Source organism: Copadichromis virginalis, linkage group LG22, assembly GCF_057382275.1.
Source record: "Copadichromis virginalis isolate Kocher_CV1m ecotype Utaka linkage group LG22, C_Virginalis_male_GT1.1, whole genome shotgun sequence".
Taxonomy (NCBI): Eukaryota; Metazoa; Chordata; class Actinopteri; order Cichliformes; family Cichlidae; genus Copadichromis; species Copadichromis virginalis.
In genome coordinates this window covers 536017-556639 of record NC_140638.1, presented here as the reverse complement: position 1 = coordinate 556639, position 20623 = coordinate 536017, and the positions used below count along the sequence as shown (strand labels likewise).

The following is a 20623-nucleotide window of genomic DNA, read 5'->3' as shown; positions in this document are numbered from 1 at the left end:
GGATGAATACTTAATTGATAATTTCAAAATAAAAGCAGGTTAAAGTGGCTCGCATGCACAGAGAGGCCTGAAGTCAGCAGCTGAAGGAAGAGGAAATCCTAGGAGCTCTCACAGCCGTCATCATGGCAGCGCTGACATCTGAACGTGTTCGTGACCTGACCCACGGGAACACGCACGTTTGATGCTCTGCAGGAACACCCGATCAGATTCTGGATCGGAAACATCGCTGTGAGCACGGATGGGATTCAGTTCGATTCCTTATCGAGGTCTCTTTGTTGTGATCAGTGTTGGTTGATTACATTCAGTACGATACATCAATTACAATATTACACAGAACACTTTATTAAAACGAATGCAGCACGTTACTTATTAGGTAAAGACATCAGTCATACTACTCGTTATGTTACTTTCACGTTACTCTGTAAAATGACGTGAGAGCCAACATTTAAAAATATAAACCTGAGGCTCCAGCGCCACACCCCAGCACAGATCCCGTCCTGATGAGGACACGCCGGACCTTTGTCTTAAACCAGCACAAAGAGACTTTAAAGAGGTGGTCTGAAGTTTTACTGTAGCTCAGGTTTGCTCCTTTGATTCAAACCAGCAAAAATGAAGGCAGGAAACTGCAGTTCATCATCCTCATCATCATCCAGGTAATCCCACGATTCGACAGTGAAAAAAGAAAAGTGCTGAATGATTTGAGCTGACTGTGCTGAGAGCTGCTGAGTCCACTGCCTTTAAAATCTGCTTTTCTTTCACTGTCTTTACATTTATCAAAGCCTTCCTCTCTTTAATATTACCTCACGAAACCCAAGGTAAGAAGACCTGCTACCTTTACACCAGCAGATGGCAGCACAGCACCTCCACGACGCCTGGACCTGGAGGCGGGCTCTTACTGGAAGGATAAAGCGAAGTCATCAGAGGTGTGCAGGATGGTTTTCCTGTTCGGATCCTCAGACGGGGTTCAGACTTTCAGCTTGTCAGCGTTTATGTCCTTCGTTTTATTTAACGGTTATTTTATTGTGGTCATCGAACAGCGCGCCGTGCACCGTTTGAATTTCACAGCTGATGGTGCTGTTCGACTGACCGCAGCAGTAGGTGATCAGCAGTGATCCAGGACATCGTCACAGTGCCATTACTCCTCCAAGCACCTCTGCAAACAGCTACAACAAACCACCTGACAGCCGGTTTGAGTCCTCACGCCGTCTCAGGGTCATCGCATCGAGGATCACTGAAGCTGCATTCGGGACACGTAAAACACCCAAAACTGAAAGCAGGAAGTCCTTCATACAGTCAGATGATGTTTGTCTCCAGAGCTGTGAGAAACTCATTCATATGCTTTTAATTAATTTGGCAGAATTGAAATGAACCAGACGACACCGCAGAATATCAAACACACCGCTCACTTAAACCATCTGCTGCTGGAGAACACTTCCTTTTCCCCAGTTTTAGGAACTTTGTCAAGGACATCTTTATCCTCGGCAGGACCAAAGATATCTCAGACTGGAGACTGAAACACTGAGAGGATAAAAGACCTCAGAACCAGAACACTGACCTGCTTTAAATATCCATGCAAAGCTTACTGTAGTCATCACAGTTCATCAACCCAACTGACTGAGAATAAAACATTAAACAGTTCAGGTCCTGCTGTGCTCTGTTCCAGGGAGCGCTGCAAGAAAAAGCCTTGGCCAGGTTGTGCACTCAGGAACAGGGCCTGTAATAACGCCTGTGGTTACTGCTCTGTAAACAAAACACACCAATGCAACAGTCTGTGTGTGGACAGTGAACCAAAGAGTTAAGTACCTATATATTTACAGCAGGACATCCTCCTCAGTGATGAAGGAACCAATAATCCTTGGTCCACTCTTGAACTTTGAACCCTAATGAAGACGATGCATTTATGGTCCCCACAAACCTCACTGGGCTGTTTGCTGTGTCCCTCAATTCAGCACATCAACCACCAGGAAGTGTTCTGACTTATAATATCTGTGTTTCAGCACAGTTTCCTGTGGGTGGACAACAAACTGGACTGGTCATGCAACACGCAGCACCGGTATAAAAAAGGCCAAAGCCGACTGTACTTCCTCAGGAGGCTGAGGTCTTTTAACATCTGCAGGAAGCTCCTGAGGATGTTTTACCAGTCGGTGGTTGCTGGAGTACTTTTCTATGCTGTGGTGTGCTGGGGGAGCAGCACAGCAAAGGACTCATCCAGGCTGGAGAAACTGATCAGGAAGGCTAGCTCTGTGGTCGGCATGAAGCTGGACACTCTGGTGACAGTGGCAGAGAAGAGGACCTTAAAGAAACTGATGGACATTATGGACAATGCCGGGCATCCCACCCGAGGGATTAATAAAGTTTCATCTAATCTAATCTAATCACCCATCCTTTCAGAATAAGAGTCCACACAAAGAAGAATCACTCTGCTGCCAGTACTATTCCACAGTAGCCTTTATTTACACCGTCATCCACATTGTTAATTAATAGCAGTAAGGTAAACATAATAGTGTGTGACATTATTACATTGTCATTTCAGCATAGCCCACCGGGTGGCGCTGTGAGTCCACAGCGTCTCTGCTCCTCTCAGCACTTCAGAGGACGAGAACCACGAAACGAATAAACAAAATCATTTTCAAGGTTACAAGTGCATCTCATACAAAACCTTTATAAAATACGCCAAAGTCTTTATGCTCTGCGGCGCCCCCTAGCAGCACCCAGTGGAAACATTCATAAAGGACCTTTGAAGATTGAAGAGTTCAGCACTGCTCACAGACTCTGAGGTGGTGTTTGTGCTGTGTGAAGGTTGGAGCGGCTCGCCGCAGGTCTAAAGGAGCGTTCAGCCAATTATCTACGGCACGTTAGCAGGACCACGGATTTGTTACCAACTGAACCAGAACCAGAACTCTGAGCAAAACATTAAAGCAGCATTTTCATCTGAAGGAAAATTCAAATACAAAAAGCTCGATGTGACACTTTGGTGTTTATACGCAGCCCTCCCTGTTTTCCATTAATCAGTGTTTTACCTTTTCCACCGATTGGACGAATGCGAAAGGCAAAAAAGTTGTTTTAGTTTCCGAGGCGACGCGTTCAGGCGTGTCTGTGGTTCAAACAGCCGTCGCTCTGTTTAAGATATTCAGCTGACAGAGAGAGAAACAGACACAATTTGGCATCTCAATGAATTCAATTTGGCTTATTGTTTATTAATAATAATAATAATGCGTATCGACAGGTTTGCTCTGTCGGCACAGAGCCATGAGGAAGGACAGTTCTATTCTATTTTGTATTATTTCTAACAATCCAGACCTGAAAACTCTCCATGTTGGTGCGTTTAAGGACAGTCTGAGTGTTTGACTGAACCTTGTTCGTCATCTTTTTCCTGACGTGTACGTTAGCTGTCACGGCTGGATGACACCTCTCAGATATCCTCTCCAAAGCAGTGCCTGGAGAAACGCTCGGTGTCTAACGGGTCGGTGTTCACAGAGGTGCGTCTGCAGTGATGCCACAAACGCCCGAACCTTCCTGTTCGGCTCGTTTTTAAACGCCGTTTCTTTTTCTGCAGAATCCCCTGCTGAGAGCAGAGGGTGGGATTGGCAGTAAATTTAGCCTCCGAGTCCTGCGGCAGCCTCCTTCAGTGACCACAGCAGCTGTAATCTGCAGTGACTACAGTATTTCAAACTGTTTGAATCAGGCGAGATGAAAGAGGATGATGTAAGCGCCTCAAACGCTGTGGCATGAATCCCTGTACAGTGAGCAGCAACCATCGCGCTTTGGCCTCTTTTATTTAACCTCAACAAACGCATCACGCACCGCGGCTCGCTCTCGGCTGCGTGTTGCATCGTGTTGGTGCAGAGCTCGTCCTCCGCTGTGGACCGCGGGGAGAAGTCACGTCTGCAGGACGCGACAGTCAGTTCGCTCAGACGACTACACGTCACAGCCGCGTGTTCTGCATTCAAGCCTACGTCTCAAACTTGTGCTGGTTAGTACGACTGCCTGATGTACCCCGGCGCTGTCCCTAAACAGCCAGGCGGGCCAGAAACCCTCAAACTATTTGGGCATAAATGAGATAAAGTAGTAGCAGCGCCACGCCAAAGCTCGAATGACTGGATTTGAAAGTTGATGCCAGCTGTTTTTGGACATGTGACGAGATTACTGGTGTTTGTATCTGAAACTCTTCGTGTTTTATGGTCTGAACGAGCAGGCACAGAGGTCCTGAATCATCTCTTTTACATTTATTGCTTCGTTTAGCGGCGCTGCCCGTGCGGCTCACTGGTGGCGCTCTGAGTGTTTGTGCCTCAGTGTAGTTAAAAGAGCTGCAGCTTTAGGGTTTGTGACATGAAGCAGGTGTTCAGCACCCAAGTCAGAAACTGAATCCGTCTGTGGACAATGATGCTAACAGACCTGAAAGTGCATCCAGGTGCATCCACGCTGAGGCAACATGGAGAGCCGGCGTCACGTCACCCGCTGGTCTGCAGGGTCCGCTCTGCGGTCTCACCTGTGTTGCCTGAGCCCGGCGGCGGAAACAGAACCCGGCAGAGCCGCTAACAAACACCGAGGTAAAGACAAAGCAGCTGATCCACTGTTCTTCAGCTGGGAGGAAACCCTCCCAGCTGACCTTCACCCAAATTACCACCAACAGAATCCTCACGTTCCCACTGCCTGCTGGGAAATGTAGTTTTTAATGAAGGTGCAGAGTGAGACTGAAGTCCGACTGAAATGTCTCCGCCACGGCAGACAACAGGCCACGCCCCCTCTCCCAGACTCTGGGCTCTGGGCATGCCTGCACACATTTTCACATTTCAAAGGTTTAACAGGTACCTGAACGCATCACCAGCCTCGGGCGGGGTTACAGAGCATAGCTGAGGTGACGAGTCTGCCTCTGCTCCGCCCTCGTGGGCGCCGGACACCCTGGGAGGTCAGTGGGAGCATGAGTGTGGCAGTAATTTGGGTGAAACACCAATTTAAGAGCAAACTTTGTTAAAGTTTCCACAGTGTGCGCTCAGCTGGTGAAGAGAAAACACGCCCCCTTCAGACGAGTGCAGGGCCTGAAACGACCCGCGGGGGTCTGGGTGTGACGCTCAGCAGGCGTTAATGCAAGAGGGTCGTTGTAGTGATGTGGAGACGGTTATCACACCTGCTGGGCGACCTGCAGATACCAATATGGTATAAAAGACCGAGGTGGTCTGTCCTCAGAGTGCTGCTGAAAACACAAGTCTGCGCCCCCCACGGGGACGGGAGCCGCCCCTGCTGCGGGGTTCAGGTTTGCTGACGATCCTGGCGAATGAAATCCGGGCCTGACGACAGGATGTCGCATCAAAGTGCTCCGAAGAAAACTGCATTAATCTGGAATTCTGTGGCCACCTCGAGCCGCCTTTGGAATGTTTAGTAGTTCGTGCTGGTTTCGAGCCCCGCCCCTTTCAATGAGCCAGAGATGCTCGAGTGGCGACGGACGGCGTCCTCTCAGCGGCGGGGCAGCAAGCACGGCTGAGGGGTGGTAACGAGGAGCGATGGGGACAAAAAGCTCTGGGTCTCTTTTGTGTCTCCAGCCCATCGGCGCTCTCCTCTCATCCTCTCTCACCAGCCCGGCAGGCGTCTAAGGACAGCAGCGGCCATGTCGGCGCGGTGCCCGGCAGCCTCAGTAGTTGTACTTTCCCGCCTCTGCGCCCGGTGACGTGGCTGTGTTTGGCAGGAAGAGCGGTTTAGGAGGGATCTGGGGTTTGAGCGACACCGTTCTCCGGACGACGGCTGCCCGCTGGGCGTGCGGCCCCTCGCTGTAGCTGTGTTGCCGTGTGAGGCAGGCGCTGGCCACCGACGGCTGCTTGCTGTTGGCGGGGGTGGGGCCACCGCTGTTGTTGCGGCTGTTGTTAGTGTTCATCCTGGCGAGGAAGTGAGCATGCTGCGGCCCTCGCTGGTTGAAGCTGTGGTGGCGGGGCACGGCGCCACTCCCGCTGCCCATCCTGATGAGGGAGTGACGCTGAGAGTGGTGGCGCGTCACGGAGACGCCGCCGCCTCCTCCAGGTCGTTCTGGAATCACTTGCTGCTGGAGCGGAGTGGAGGACGAGGAGGAGGAGGATGAGGGGATGGAGGTGGAGGAGGTGGGGTTGTTTGAGGATGAGGAGGATGAAGATGAGGAGGAGGTGGTGTTCTGAGGAGGAGGGTCGATGCGTTTGGGGAGGCCGTCGCTCGGCAGCGCGGAGGTGCTGTGGTAGGACGCGGCCTCATTCTGTTGCTGGTGATGGTTGCTATGGTGATGGCCGTGGTTGTAGTGGTGCGTGCGCGTCTGTGCGTGGTGGTGATGGTGGCTGTGATGGTGCCCTGCGGTGGAGCCGGACGACCCGGGGAACAGCGAGGAAGAGGAGGTGGAGGTCAGGACCTTGATGCCGCCGGTTCCCGACGCGCTGACCTCGTGGATGTGTTTGAGCAGCTCGTCCAGCGCCGACACGTCCACCACCGTCTGGGGGAGGGACTGCTGGGAGTGGTGGTGATGCGGGACTCCTCCCCCTCCCACCGCCGCCGCCCGCTCATCATTGGAGATCTTTCTCTCCTCTGGGAGGTGCAGAGAGGTCGAAGAGGCGCCGACCCCCTGGGGCGTCCCATTGCTTAAACTGTTGCCATGGTGATGAGGGAAGGGAAACACCTGCTGGTTTATGGAGTTCCCGACGACGGCCATGAATCCCAGACTGGAGGCGGAGCAGCTGGGCTTGTCTCTGGCGTTGTTGCAGTTCTGGTTCTTCTCGTACTGATGGTGTCGCAGCGCCTTCATGTTCTTGATGGGAAGCTCCGGGGTGGAGTCGGGCGTGGGCAGGCCGGAGAGCTCGCCATCCCCCTGTGACAGAGACTAAACAGAGGTCAGAGGTTAGACGCGGCCGTTGCGTCACTACGAACGTCGAGATTAAAAGTTCTACCTGAAAACCTCAGAATGAGCTTTAGCGCTCACGTCACGCTGCGTGCTGACAGGAGAGGGCGCTGTGTGCAAAGCTTTAAGCACTTATGTGTTAAACCCAGCTGAGTTACATCAGTGTCTGAGAGCCGCATGTGTGCAGCAACCTCGGTGGAAACTTTATGCAGAAGCAGACACGTCTCCGGCGAGTCGGACCGCAGCCGGAGCGTCGTGTCTCCATGGGTGATGCTCCGGCTGCGGTCTGGCTCAGCGGAGATCGGCATCGTCCACAGGAAGGGAGACTGGGTGAGAAGACCGGCCTGCAGCGAAATTTCAAAATAAAAGACATGTAACATCTTTAATGTTAGCATTAAATGGCTGCGGCGTGTAAATGTGATCGATTACACGTCCAAGGTGTGTGCCTGCAGTCCGCTCCATCCTCCATCGCTCACACTGACAAACTCTGATTGGACAGATTCGCTTCCTACCTGGGACAGGCTGAGCTCGGGGTCGCCCAGCGGGAGGCCCTGGTGCACGGGGCTGTGGAGGTGATGCTCGGCCCGGCCGTTGGGGATGAAGGAGCTGTACATCTTGGGGGTGGACACGTCCAGTTTGTCCTCCTGGAGGAAGAGAAGAAGAAGAAAAGCTGCGATCAGCTGTCGTTATCTTTGCCTGCCGTTTCATCTCTAAAGCACAGGATGACCCTTCAGTGGGAGGAGCCACAGAGAACAATGAGGAACTTGTATAAATATACATTTGAGCAGAGGGTCAGAGGTCAGCTCAGAGATTCAGTTTCCTGCTCAGGGACATGTGGACAGAGGATGGAGTTCCTAATGAAACGCTCGATAGTAATGAGCGAATAAAAGACTGAAGTGAGGCTTATTAAGTCCCCGGGGGAGGAGGAGGGGCTGAATATTAACACGGCTGCCTCTCAGCTCGCAGACGTGTTTCAGCTGCAGGGCTCAGGTGAGCTCTGATGAATCCGTTTCCTCGTCTCGCTCACCTTGGGCTGTCCGTCCAGCAGCCCGTTGAGCTTGGCGAGGGATCGCAGCGACAGGGCGTGAGGCAGCGACGCCTCCGGGTCCTTCCCCAGCCTCCGAGCCCGGTGGGCGGCGCTGCCGCCGCAGTAGCATGACACCAGGAAACCCGACAAGATGGCGCCCAGGAAGAAGGCCACCAGCACGCAGGCGATCAGCAGCGTGTAATGCACGTTAGCACCGGCACGTTGGTCCATGTCCGGAGGGCGCCGCACGCCTGGAAGACACAGGAGAAGTCATGTTTCCACCTGAGCGCAACACCTGAAGTCTCCCTGACTTCTCCAGCACTAACAGTGTGTGTGTGTGTGTGTGTGTGCGTGCGTGCGTGTGTGTGTGTGTGTGTGTCTGTGAGTGTGTGTGTGTCTGTGAGTGTGTGTGTGTCTGTGAGTGTGTGTGTGCGTGCGTGCGTGCGTGTGTGTGTGTGTGTGTGTGTGTGTGCGTGCGTGCGTGTGTGTGCGTGCGTGCGTGTGTCACATGCAGCAAGTTCCTGCAGGCTGCTTTGGCTGAGTTTGATGAAGGGGAGCTTCGGGGGAGGGGGGGACAGATGGAGGAGAGGTGAGAGTAAGGTGAGGGGGGGCAGAGAGAGGGTGAGAGACAGAGACGAGGATTGAACTTAACGAGGAGGAGGTGGTTCACAGGTAAGGAAACAGGATGATGGGGGAGGAGAGGAAGAGCAGGGAAGGACGTTAGGAAGGTGAGATCTGAAGTGGGGGGGGATGAGGACGGAGATGAAAGAGAGCATCACTCAGCAGCGCCTCATCAGGTCCACACATCAGAGCCTATCAGATACAGTGACTCATCAGTCTGTGCGCACACACACACACACACACACACACACACACACACACACACACACACACACAGTCGTGTTTTCACGTCCTTGTGGGGACATCTCATTAACATAACCCTCCCCAGCTGTCTCCCTAACCATGAAATATGGACGCCTATCACAACATAACTGTTTCAAACTTGTGGGGACGATCACTTTGTCACTGGTCCCCACAAAGATATGCAAACACGGTCGGTGCTGCACAGGTTTGTCTCACACGTGTGTTTGAAGTATGACGTGTTTCTGGTTCTGCACACACGTTTGTGATGTGTCGTGCTGTCTGCACTCATAAAATAAAGCATGTATACACGTAACTGTCACTTTTATGAACTTCCACTTCTCTCCAAAAACCCACCAGGGTCAGACAGAGTCGTATAAAGTACAGCGGCGGCTGAGGACTGGGGTAAAGTCATGCTCTTTCTGATGTTCGGGGAATGGTCCGCAGAACAAAAGGTGAGCGCCTCCATCAGTGCTGTCTCAACAGTAAAGATCCTGAGACGTTCATGTGTGGGCTGCTTCTCATCCACGGGAGTGGGCTCACTCACAATTTTGCCAAAAAACACAGCCATGAATAAAGAATGTGACCAAAACATCCTCCCACAGCACCTTCATCCAACCATCCAAGAACAGTTTGGCGAACAACACACAGCCTTTTCCAGCATCATGGAGCACAGTGGCCAATCCTCAAGAGGCAGGTGGACAAACAAAAGCCTGCTAATTGTGACAAACTCGGAGCATTGATTATGTAAGAATGGATCGCCATCAGTCAGGGTCTGGCCCAGACGTTGACTGACAGAGGTCTGGAAACAGAAGGGCCAACGCTGCAAATACTGACTCTTTGCGCGACGTAATTGTCAATAAAAGCCTTTGAAGCTTATGAAGCGCTGGTTTCATACTTTAATACATCACAGAAACATCAGACACAACGATGTGGAAACACTGAGGCAGCAAACTTTGTGGAAACGGATATTTGTGTCATTCCTGTGAGTCACAGCATGCACTCATGAAACTGCAGTAACCACACTCACCAGCAGAGGCCACTGTTCCACAAGCATGACCTGCTGGGTAATCGTAATGAATTAAAACGACTGCAACTCACCTTTGACCTGTGACACGTACATGACCTGGTGTCAGTGTGGAGAGAGCTGCTGTGCACCTGCTCCTGGTAATCTGATTACTGCCTTTGAACGTATCTACAGACAACTCAATCGGCCTGCACCGATCACAGGGAAAGCTCAATCCACGAGTCTGAAGGTCAAAGGTCAAGCTTCATCACGATGGTGGAGCGGTCTGTGTGAGATCAGGCTGGAAGCAGCGTCAGCGCGAGAAACAGGGGCAATGAAATATCAGAGGAAGGGCACAAACCCTCTAAATCATTCCGTTTTATTGGAGCGACATCTTGTGGCAGTCAGAGGAAGTGAGGTCATGTCAGACCTGATTCTTCCTGTTTTAAGTGACAGCGTTTTCTGCAGCAGTGTGCCTGATTAAACGCTTCCACAGATGAAAGCTGTGACTTTTGTTTGCCTCGGCCTGCGTTTCCTCCCGATCGAGCAGCGTGCTCCTGCTTCACATTCAGAGCGCCGCGCGCCGCAGACCGGCTGACTGACAGGTTGATTTACCTCGCGGACGCTCTCGGTGCTCGCTCCGAACGCCTTCAGCTGCTGACTGGTGGCAGGAAAGGTCTCCGAGGCTCAGGGATGATTTTACATGCTTCCACTTCAGCCTTTATTTGTTCTGCTGAAGCGAACGAAGCCGTCCTGTTCACGCGCTGATGGATCGTTTCAATAAAGCAGATGTTAGAGGGCGAATGGAAACCTGGCGGTAAACCTCTCTTTGTAGCAGGATCAGGAGGGAACGTTTTATTTCAAAGACGTATCAGGAGCGTTTAGGGGGAAACCCTCCGGAGTGCTGATGGAGTTTGACATGTGAGGAGCGGCTGAGGTTGAGCCGGATGGCTGTTTCTCTCAGCGATGTTTGGCCATGTAAACGTCTGACACACCAAACACAGTCACCTGACCAAGCATCTGAAAAATGATCCCGTTCACCTGTCGCAGCCCGCCGTGTGCAGTCAACGGGTCAGCTGCAGAGCGCCCTCTAGTGTAGCATTCTCTACCTCACTTTATGTTCATGCATCAGCTGTTATCAATGCTAACGCTGTGATATCGTCAAACAGCTGATATCTGTGGGTCTGTGTTACCCCTGTAATCCAGCACAGGTGTTATGATACTGAGCTGTTCACCTGGCCGTCGGCAGGTAAGCGTCCGACAGCAGCTGCAGTAAAAACGCATTTACGCTGGAACTAGCATGCAAGCTAGCTTGTTTCTGGGTCCCACCCATAGACTCCCACCTTAGCGCCTCATTACCAGGAGGTGAGGGTTTTCAGTGACGCCTGCTGCAGCTCGATGCATCACATTTAGGCGGCGTGCTGCTTTTCGGCGCCGCTCGCTCCCTCTTATTATTTCATAGCTCGTCTCAGTCGCTCAGAAGGAGCTGCTCATCCCCGAAAACCCGATCAAAGGGCCAAATATACCCCCAGAAACAAAAAGCTAATTTCCCGCCCTGCACTGCTGGTCGTCAGGGGGGAGGGGTTTATTCCCATTCCCTGCTGGCGCAGGACTCGAACTGGCAACCATCTCTAACCTCAAAGCCAGCATCGCCCCGGGGCCTCCGAAGCTTCACTTTGATACGAGACACCGCGGAACAAATTTGTCTTTTATGCAAAATACTGTTGAAATAGAGCGAACAGTCATTACACGTCCAGCCAGGATTAACACACACACACACACACACACACACACACACACACACACACACACACACACACACACACACACACTCCCCTGTGTCTAACAGCCACGATTTCATGTTCGTTATTTGCACTCTTTCATCTCCGTCCTTCGCTCTGACAGATATAAATAGGATGATGGAGACGCACAGAGAAAAATATTATGCTAATTACAGCCCGACACAGAAGTGTTTCATTCTCTGCCCTCGCTCTTTGTTTCTGTCTCTCTCTGCTCCGTCACTTTCAAAGTTCCTCCCTCTCTGCTGTCAGCCTGGATTGGAAAAACAACTTTGTGGCGTGGCGGGTGAAATCTTCTGGGTGCAGTCTTCTCGCTTCTTCTGTCACTGTTTGCTCTTTTCTTTCACTCTGAAACTTCAGCTTTTCCCTCTCTGTGTCCTTTTATCTGTCTGCCTCATACGGCTTTATGCCTCCCTCCATCTCTCTCCATCTCTCTCCTCATACTCCTCTGCTCGCTCCTGTCTCCTCTTTGCAGCTCAGATCAATACACGAGCTCTTCCTGTCCCAGAAAATCAAGTGAAATCAATCAAACAAATGAGCCACTCTAAGCAGATTCAGCATGAAGCCATCGCACCCATGATTAAAAACACTTCTGTAAGGAAGAAGATTAACTGCACGACTGACGGCACGGCGACACGCAGACGGATGTGTGACCTGAGTGTGAGGACGTCAGAGCCAGGGGTGCATCGCTGTGGCGTACCGGCTGCCAAGAGAGGAAGTCTGGCTTTAGGGACGCGCAACACTGACACGCAGCGGCACCTCCACGTCTGAAACATCTGCACTGCAGCTGTCTCACCCCAGAGGGGGAGGTCCTAAGAGTCAGTGACCCACTCTGTCATCATGTGACTCAGTGAGGTCACACGGGCTGAAGACTGAGTTACAGGTGGATGTAAGGTGGTGTCAGAGGATGTAGCTGTAGCTTATGTGTTAAATGCTTTTGGATTTCACCAAAACACCCTTTTTCCTGCCTGTGTTTTCAGTCTGCGTGTGTGTGGGTGTGCACGGCGTGGTGACGTAGGCGTGTGCATGTGTGATCACAGCTCCTCCCAGCATGACCCTGAAAGTTTCCTGAGGCCATAAGTCCGAATATGACCGAACTGCTGCGTTTTGGCCCGTGTGATATCAGACTCGCTGGGTGTGAGTCACGTAGAGGGCCGAGTTCGCCAACTGAAGCTTTTCATGAGTTTTAGCTCAAGGATACAGCTGTAACGCTAGCATGCTAAGTTAGCCTGGTTGCTAGCGGCATGTTTTAGCTAACGTGCACTGTGTTGATTTATGACTATGCGGTGACAAAGACGGCAGATAAATGTCGTTTTAGACCTCTGAGAAAACAGCCGAGCTTCTGCTACTCTGATGGCTGACTGTGCTTCAGTGCAGACGCCTCGCACATCTGTCGCTCCTCCTCAGAAGGCGTGAGCGGCGGCTCTGAGGCCGAGGCGGACGAGCCAAACGCGGGAGTCAAGCTCCAGAAACTTCTGCCCTATTAGCATGCTCTCTCTCTGCCTCTGCTGCTCTCTCGCCCACTCATTCTCCATTGGTATTCACACTGAGCCAGACACCAGTGACAGAGGCTGAGGAGGAGGAGGGAGCAGCGAGGAGGGCGATGAAGGAGAGACAGAGCGAGCAATGACAGACATGGATTAAAGGGGGGAGAGAGAGAGAGTGCAGATGAAGGAGGAAAGAGGAGACAGGAAGAGAGGAGAGAGGAGACAGGAAGAGAGGAGAGAGGAGACAGGAAGAGAGGAGAGAGGAGACAGGAAGAGAGGAGAGACCTTGTCAAGTTTGAATTTTTTGCTTTGCCATTGAAACACACACAATCCTGCTGACTGTAAAGGTCAGATAATTCACACCTGACACACTCCTACAGCGTGCGTGTGTCAGGTGTGTGGTGAATAACAATGATGCCGTCGTACCAGCTGAGGAAGTGAAACTGGGAGGATCCTTCCTGTTTAACCAACACCTGAAATCGACAGGGCCTACAGCAGCACGGCCTGTAGAGGGCGCCAGCACACGGCTCTAGCTGGACCTCAGGATTATGTTCAGACTGTAAATGATCTCAGGTGCTCTCAGGTACGTGTGGACGAGCTGCTGCTGGCTGCAACTTTCTGTTTCCCAAATAGAAGCCGCACATTTCATTTTTTATTTTACTCCAGAAAGCTTGTGCGTCCCTGTGATCGGCTCTGATGTCGCTCTGCAGACGGGAGAAACGCGCTCTCATTGGACGATGTTCTGGATCCGTCCACGCGAGTGTGGTAAAGCACCACATTAGGCCCTGATGATGATGGTGATGGACTGACCTGCCGTGGCCTCTGTGGTGCTGACCATCGCAGAGCCACATGCAGAATTTCAGGTGTTTAAAGGTCCGAATATGAACCTTCAGCTTGTAAAATGAGAGAAAACATCTCAGCAACAGTTTTTATGACGTCAGTAAACTTCCTGGATTTGGGATCGTCTCTGTCATTAAAGAAAGTGAAACCGCAGCTGCAGCCGAGCAGCTGCAAGCGAGCAGCTGCAGCCTTTAGCAAAAAGGAAATCTTAAAAGTAGAGATAGTGTCTCCTGAATCCAAACTGGAAGCTGGTTCCACAGAAGCTGAAGGCTCTGCCTCTACTTTTAAATACTCCAGGAACAACAAGTAGGCCTGCAGTGCGAGAGTGAAGTGCTCTAACAGGGTGACATGGTACTACAGGGTCATGTTCACAGAGTCAGGCTGTGGGCTCACAGCTTCCTCTGAGCTCCAGTTTTGATTGGATTTTCAGCTGCTGCTATTTTTGATGCATCGTTCAGCAGCTCGACTTACGGGAAACAAACCTCTGAGTGCGCTCTGACACAACGCTCGCCATCAGCAGCTGCAGCCACAGCAACATGAAAGTAACCACGGTGACGGAGTGATGATGCAGGCAGCACTGAGTATTATTACGCTCAAGCCTTTAGTGGCATTTAATGGCATCTTTGTCAGGACACGTGAGTCCATTTCCTTTGTGGAGTATGTGTGCGTCCTCTACACTCCGTCACACTTTCAGGTCTGAAGCTGCCCTCACTCATTACGTTACCCTGATGACGTCCACCGTTGTCATCAGACACGTATGAAGCTTGCCACGCTGCCGGTTTCTCAGCTGACGTATTAAACAGCTGCTTTCCTTCATGTGCGGGAAACAACATAAAACGGCGTCTTCAGTCCCCACGCTGCGTTCTCCTGCTCAGCTCGGCAGGAGCAGGAGAGCGCAGGCTCCTTCCCGTCTCTGTTAGCTTAGCGCCGAGCATCATCTTCCTCACACCTGCACAGAGGTAAACAGCTGGCCCCTCCCAGCGCCACGCTCAGAGGTCAGACGACCGACGGGGAACATTTAGAGACATTGGCTTTGTGCCCGCCTCAGAAACAGCAGCACACACGCCCAAGGGCGCCGTCGAACCCGACGCAGCTCGCCTGTTTGGATGAACTGTGGAGACATCACGTATCCATCCGCCCAGTGACGCCAGAGACCTGCACTTTGTATACACAAGATATATATGAGCTTATATGTACACAACATGTACCGTGTACACACACGGACACACACCTAACGGTGTGAAACACCTCCGGCTGTGTGCTTCTTGTTGTTGATTGATTCCCACTGAGCTCCATATTGTGTTTTCATCGACCAGATCAATCTATGTGGGTGTCTCACTGTGTGTGTGTGTGTGTGTGTGTGCCGTGAAGAGACTGCAGACTGCTGATTGGTCAAGTCAATCAAGACTGATGAGGGAAGGTCAGCAAAGAGACAGCAGCAAAAACACACACACACACACACACACACACACACACACACACAGGTGTTTGTCCTGGCATGTTTGTGAGGACCTTCTAATGAAGCCCCTCGTTGCTGACTCGGTGCTGGAAAAGTCAAACAGCTTTTTGAAGTTTGAAGAAGAGAAACACAGACGAGTCATCGGCACTTCAAAGTGTCCTACATTCACCTGAACTCATGTTTCATTCTCACCTTTAGCCAACCTCAGCATCATGTCTCAAAATCCAAAAGATCTGTGATGGAGGCATCCTCACGAAGTCATTATAGGTGCTATACACACACACACACACTGAGGTGCCCACTCCCCTGTCCCCCGCTGTGTCCCCGCTGTGTCCCCCTGTGCCCCCACTGTGTCTCCCTGGGTCCCACTGTGTCCCCGCTGTGTCCCCTGCTGTGTCCCCGCTGTATCCCCTGATGTGTCCCACTGTGTCCCCGCTGTGTCCCCTGCTGTGTCCCCGCTGTATCCCCGCTGTATCCCCTGATGTGTCCCCGCTGTATCCCCGCTGTGTCCCCCTGTGTCCCACTGTGTCCCCTGATGTATCCCCGCTGTGTCCCCCTGTGCCCCCACTGTGTCTCCCTGTGTCCCCTGATGTGTCCCCGCTGTATCCCCGCTGTGCCACCCTGTGTCCTGCTGTCTCTCCCTGTGTCCCCGCTGTCTCCCTGTGCCCCCCTGTGTACCCACTGTATCCCCGCTATGTCTCCCTGTGTCCCCGCTGTGTCCCCCTGTCTCTCCCTGTGTCCCCCTGTGCCCGTGCTGTGTCTCCCTGTGTACCCGCTGTATCCCTGCTGTGTCTCCCTGTGTCCAACTGTGCCCCCTGTGTCTCCCTGTGCCCCGCTGTGTCCCCCTGTGTCCTGCTGTGTCTCCCTGTGTCCCCCCGCTGTGTCTCCCTGTGTCCCCGCTGTCTCCCTGTGCCCCGCTTCGTCCCCCTGTGTCTCCCTGTGTCCCCGCTGTGCCCTCCTGTGCCCCCTGTGTCCTGCTGTGTTTCCCTGTGTCCCTGCTGTGTTTCCCTGTGTCCCCATGTCCCCGCTGTGACACAGTTCCATCACTTCTCCATGATGACGCCTGCCTCAGGCTGCTTTGTACTGTAAGGTAGAGCCCCTGGAATAACACAGGGAAACCCCAACAATTGCACCATAACAGGCCAGCAAGCGCTTGGCGACAGTGGGGAGGAAAACTCCAGCATACGTTTTTGGGGCGAGGGCTGGTCTAGGTGACGCTGTCACCATCACACTCTGCTCCTCCCCTCACCTGTGACCATGTCTAAGCACCAGAGCCACTGCAGGGTGGAGACACCCAGCACCATCACACACAGAGCTCACCCCCTGTCTCACTCTCCCTGTCACTTCCTGTTCTGAGAGCCGGAAGCGTCAAAGCTATCAGCGCCATCACTTGAAGAAGGCGGGCGCTCGTTAGCAACAAACGGCCGCCTGAAATCTGTCCAGCGAAGCTGCTTTCAGTCGGAGAAAATGAAGACAATTAGCGTCAACACAACAGCTTCTGGCTGCTTCCTAACAGCTCTCATCGCCGCCTTTTCAGCGCGAGCCACACGACACGCTCAGTCCATTTGTAAGAGCTCCAGCTCATTAAAAAGCACTTTAACACACTGTGACGGCTCTTTTTCCTGCTCTCACACACTCTGAGATGCAAACGCTCTCGCCAAAGCATTTGGCAAACACATGATCACACACGCTTCACACTTTAGGCAACACACACGCTTTTGTTTTTGTGCGCTGGAGCCGTCAGCGCGCTGCTGTAATCACACGCTCGGTGTCGTCGGCGCACACACTGTAATTAGGATGTCGTCTCTTCTGGAGGGCGTGTGGCGAGGCTACTGCTTTCTACCACAGAGATAAAGGCGGTGCTCGTTCACGCCGTCCTGAGCTGCAACACGACACGCACAACAAAGTCTGCAGCTAAACTACAGGTCACACGTCTCAGAGCGTCCTCGTAAACCTTGAGGCTCGCCGGCGGGGAGGTGCACCCCCCCCACCACGCACGCGCGCACACACACACACACACACACACACACACAGTAACAGCAGCTCCCAATAGGGCTTTGGAGTTGACGTCACGCCGCAATGCATTGTGGGAGCGCAGCTCCATTTTCGGGGTCTACGAATCAAAACAAACACACTGTGTTGGAACGACGACGACAAGAAACATGCTTAAAAGCAGCTCAAAAGAAAACGGACAGTATAGAGACCGATTGCGTCCAGAGGTGAAGCAGCGGTACTTGAAAAAAAATAGAGTGCATCGCAAATCTGGACCCATATGAAATACGGCGGTGGAGTAAAGACCCAGACGACTTACCGCCACTGTCCTACCCCGATATCTTCACGTATCTTGTTTGTGGAGTAAGCGCTTACACAGCGAACCAGTTTCGTAATTACAAGTCACTGGAGGCGCACATCCAATTTACAAATGGCTGGGTGCAAGATTTGGCTATTTTCAAGCCGCCAAACTCTGAGTACGTCGTCAAAGTAAGTCAGCTGGAGTGCACCGAGTGAAATAGCCATTTTCCACCCCCCACCATAATTAATGTTACACATTTATCATTTAACTGCTAAAATATCGTTATCATATTATATGCCCATAATTGTAAAGTACATGCAAGTTAACACATTGATAATCGGGTAAATTATTAACGCCAATTTGTGTCCTTCCTGTCTCATTTCATTTATTGTCTTTACATCAACCAATCAAGTCACTCCATTCTATGTTTGATCGCAATTTATATAACTTCCGAGACCACCAACGATGATATTATTCAGCTATAAAGTGTGATGTGAACATATTTAGAACTTACCGGAATGAAAATGTCTTGAGCACACCAACTGATATCTGGAGACGTAACAGAACTTGATATCAGCTCGTCTCACGGCTGCTATCCAGGCTAGACGCCTTCGTTTGGTAATATCCGATACATGAGCTCCTTCATGTTGCTTCCAGGTTGGGAAAGCATAAAAAGACAATCCAAACTTATTCCCGTGCCGGTCGTAAGATCGAACATTGCAGCCGACCGCACAGCAAGTACGAACCATGGCTATGCTTTCGCTCCTTACTTAGACCCCCAAAATGGCGGATCGGGTCAAAATCCTTTCCACGCCCACCCCCGTGACATCACGCTCCAAAGCCCTATAACAACAACCTCCCACGCTCCTGTGGGCTACAGCAGCGATGCAGGCTGAAAGTGTGTGTGTGATCACTAACAGCGTTGCTATGGTGATATGAATGTGACCCCTGAGCAGACAGCTCGAGGCCCCGCCCCTGCTAACAGATGTCACATGATCAGCTGCAACAGGTTAAGGTGAGCGCCGCGAGCTCTGCGGATCTCACAGAGACAGACTGCTGAAGAAACTCACAGCACCAGGTAGAGTACTCAGAGTACTGAGTACTGAGAGAAGTGCGAGTACTGTGAGTACTGAGTACCTGAGTAAATGGACTGGTTCTTATATAGCGCTTTTCTACTCTTCTGAGCATCAAATTGCTTTACACAACTTGTGCATTCACCCACATTCATACTCCGGTGGATGCATCGGAGAGCAATTTGGGGTTACTGTGAGTACTGAGAGTACTGTGAGTACTGAGTACCCGAATACCGTGAGTACTGTTCGTCCATTCCGTCCTAAGAAGCTGACATGCTACAGGCGCAGGTTGATGGGGGGCGTATTGCGAGGTTTCAGATACAGGGAGGAGCCAGGAGCCAGGTGTTAGAGCTGCAGGTGAGCCTCCATCTTTTATATACAGTCTTTGTTGGGAGCCACTGATGCAGTTGGAGGATCAGAGAAGTGATTCTGAGATATCTCTGACAAACCTTCAAACAAATGTCACCATAAGACACTGAACAGGTCAGAGCTGCGAGCGTCCTTTAAATGTCAGCGCTCACTTTCATGTCATTAAAAAGATGGAAGAACGCCGGACGCCATCTCCTCCCCGCGGCAGCACAAACCCCCTCAGACCGCTTGGGTCCGCGGCCGATCGCGGCGCTCGCTTCTCGGTGAGGACGAGTTCACGCATGTCCCGTCAGCAGGACAAACTGACATCGCAAACCAGCAGCTGAGAAGTTTGATGATCGTTCTCGTGGTTTTACATCATCATCCGTGACGCCTGTCAGTCTGACAGGCGTGTGAGCTCCGACCGGAGCCCGGTCTGTCGGACCCACGCTAACAGCACAAACTTCATTTCCTGGATCGGCCGTCCTACGATCAGGAACGCGCACAAACCGCAGTCACGTCACCCAGGAAGCACCGGCGTCTGCACGACTCACAGCGCCGGTGTTCTGACAAATCGTCCTACAGTAAGTAGTTTATGCACATTTCTGCTGTCACAGAGCAATTCCAGCACAATTTAAGTAGGTATGACGGTTTGCCACTTAACGTTGCCCATCAGAGTATGCTTGTAGCTCACATTCACAAAGGTAGGATGGTTTGGCACTTCATTTCGTGTTGTGCGCATGCGCAGAAACAACGGGTAGGATGGTTTGTCAGGTAGGATGGATTCCCAGAACACCGGCGCCCCTCTAATGAAAAGAGTGCACTGCTGCATGAGGCCAATCTCAGTGCAGCGAGTCCACGGGGCTGCGTCGCACGGCATTAAAGAACCAATTTGCAGAGAAAACGCCGTTATGGGAACCGTTCCCTGCAAAACGATGTCATTACAGTAACGACAGCCACTCTAGCGTGGCGCTGTGGATGAACGTGTGCTCAAACATCACTCATTCATTGTTGTCTGAGTCCTTCACACCCGGCTGCCCGACACCAGGAAGTTAATGGTTCAGACACCATTATGAAGGAGGTGCCTGCTATCAGGCCACCAGGGCAGCAGCAGCAGCTCTCTTACAATCAGAGCTCCACACTGAGTGTGAAAAACGGGTGCGGCGCCGAGCACGGGCAGAGTCACCCTGCATCTTTATCGAGCTGCGGTGCGATCCCCGCAGGCATCAATAAACCCTGAAACTAAAAGGAGAGTTAATGACGATACGATTAGCTCGAGTCAGGAGACGAATCCCTGCGAGCACGTCGGAGCGTCCCCGCTGCTTCACATCTGCTACGTCTACAATCATTTCAGTCAGTCGGGGCTAATCGCCTGCACACGGGTATTGATTACGGGGAAGTCTTTGTTCTCTAACCCGGCGTGTACATGACTGCAGGCTGCGGCTTTATGCTCGCTTCCTGCTGCCGTTTCACCGATTTACGAGGCAAATGAGGGGCGGAGCTGAAGTGCACAAACACCTGAGCGCAGCCGGCGTGCACACAGCATCACGCTCGCACTGCTGCGTGCACAAACATCACAC

The 20623-nt window shown here is 52.0% G+C and overlaps 1 protein-coding gene across 3 annotated transcripts in view; it reads right to left on the bottom strand.

The window, feature by feature from the left end:
* Positions 1–2430: 2430 nt before the first annotated feature.
* The window catches only part of LOC146682309 (semaphorin-6D-like), a 93171-nt gene continuing 74978 nt past the window's right edge, over positions 2431–20623 (bottom strand). For all 3 annotated transcript variants that reach the window (XM_085447041.1, XM_085447042.1, XM_085447043.1), the window contains 3 exons: positions 7878–8128; positions 7363–7494; positions 2431–6832 (listed from right to left, as the gene is read on the bottom strand). In XM_085447041.1, coding sequence (XP_085303167.1) covers positions 5630–6832; positions 7363–7494; positions 7878–8128 — 1586 coding nt within the window. In that variant the 3' untranslated portion in view covers positions 2431–5629. The remainder of the gene's footprint in view (positions 6833–7362; positions 7495–7877; positions 8129–20623) is intronic.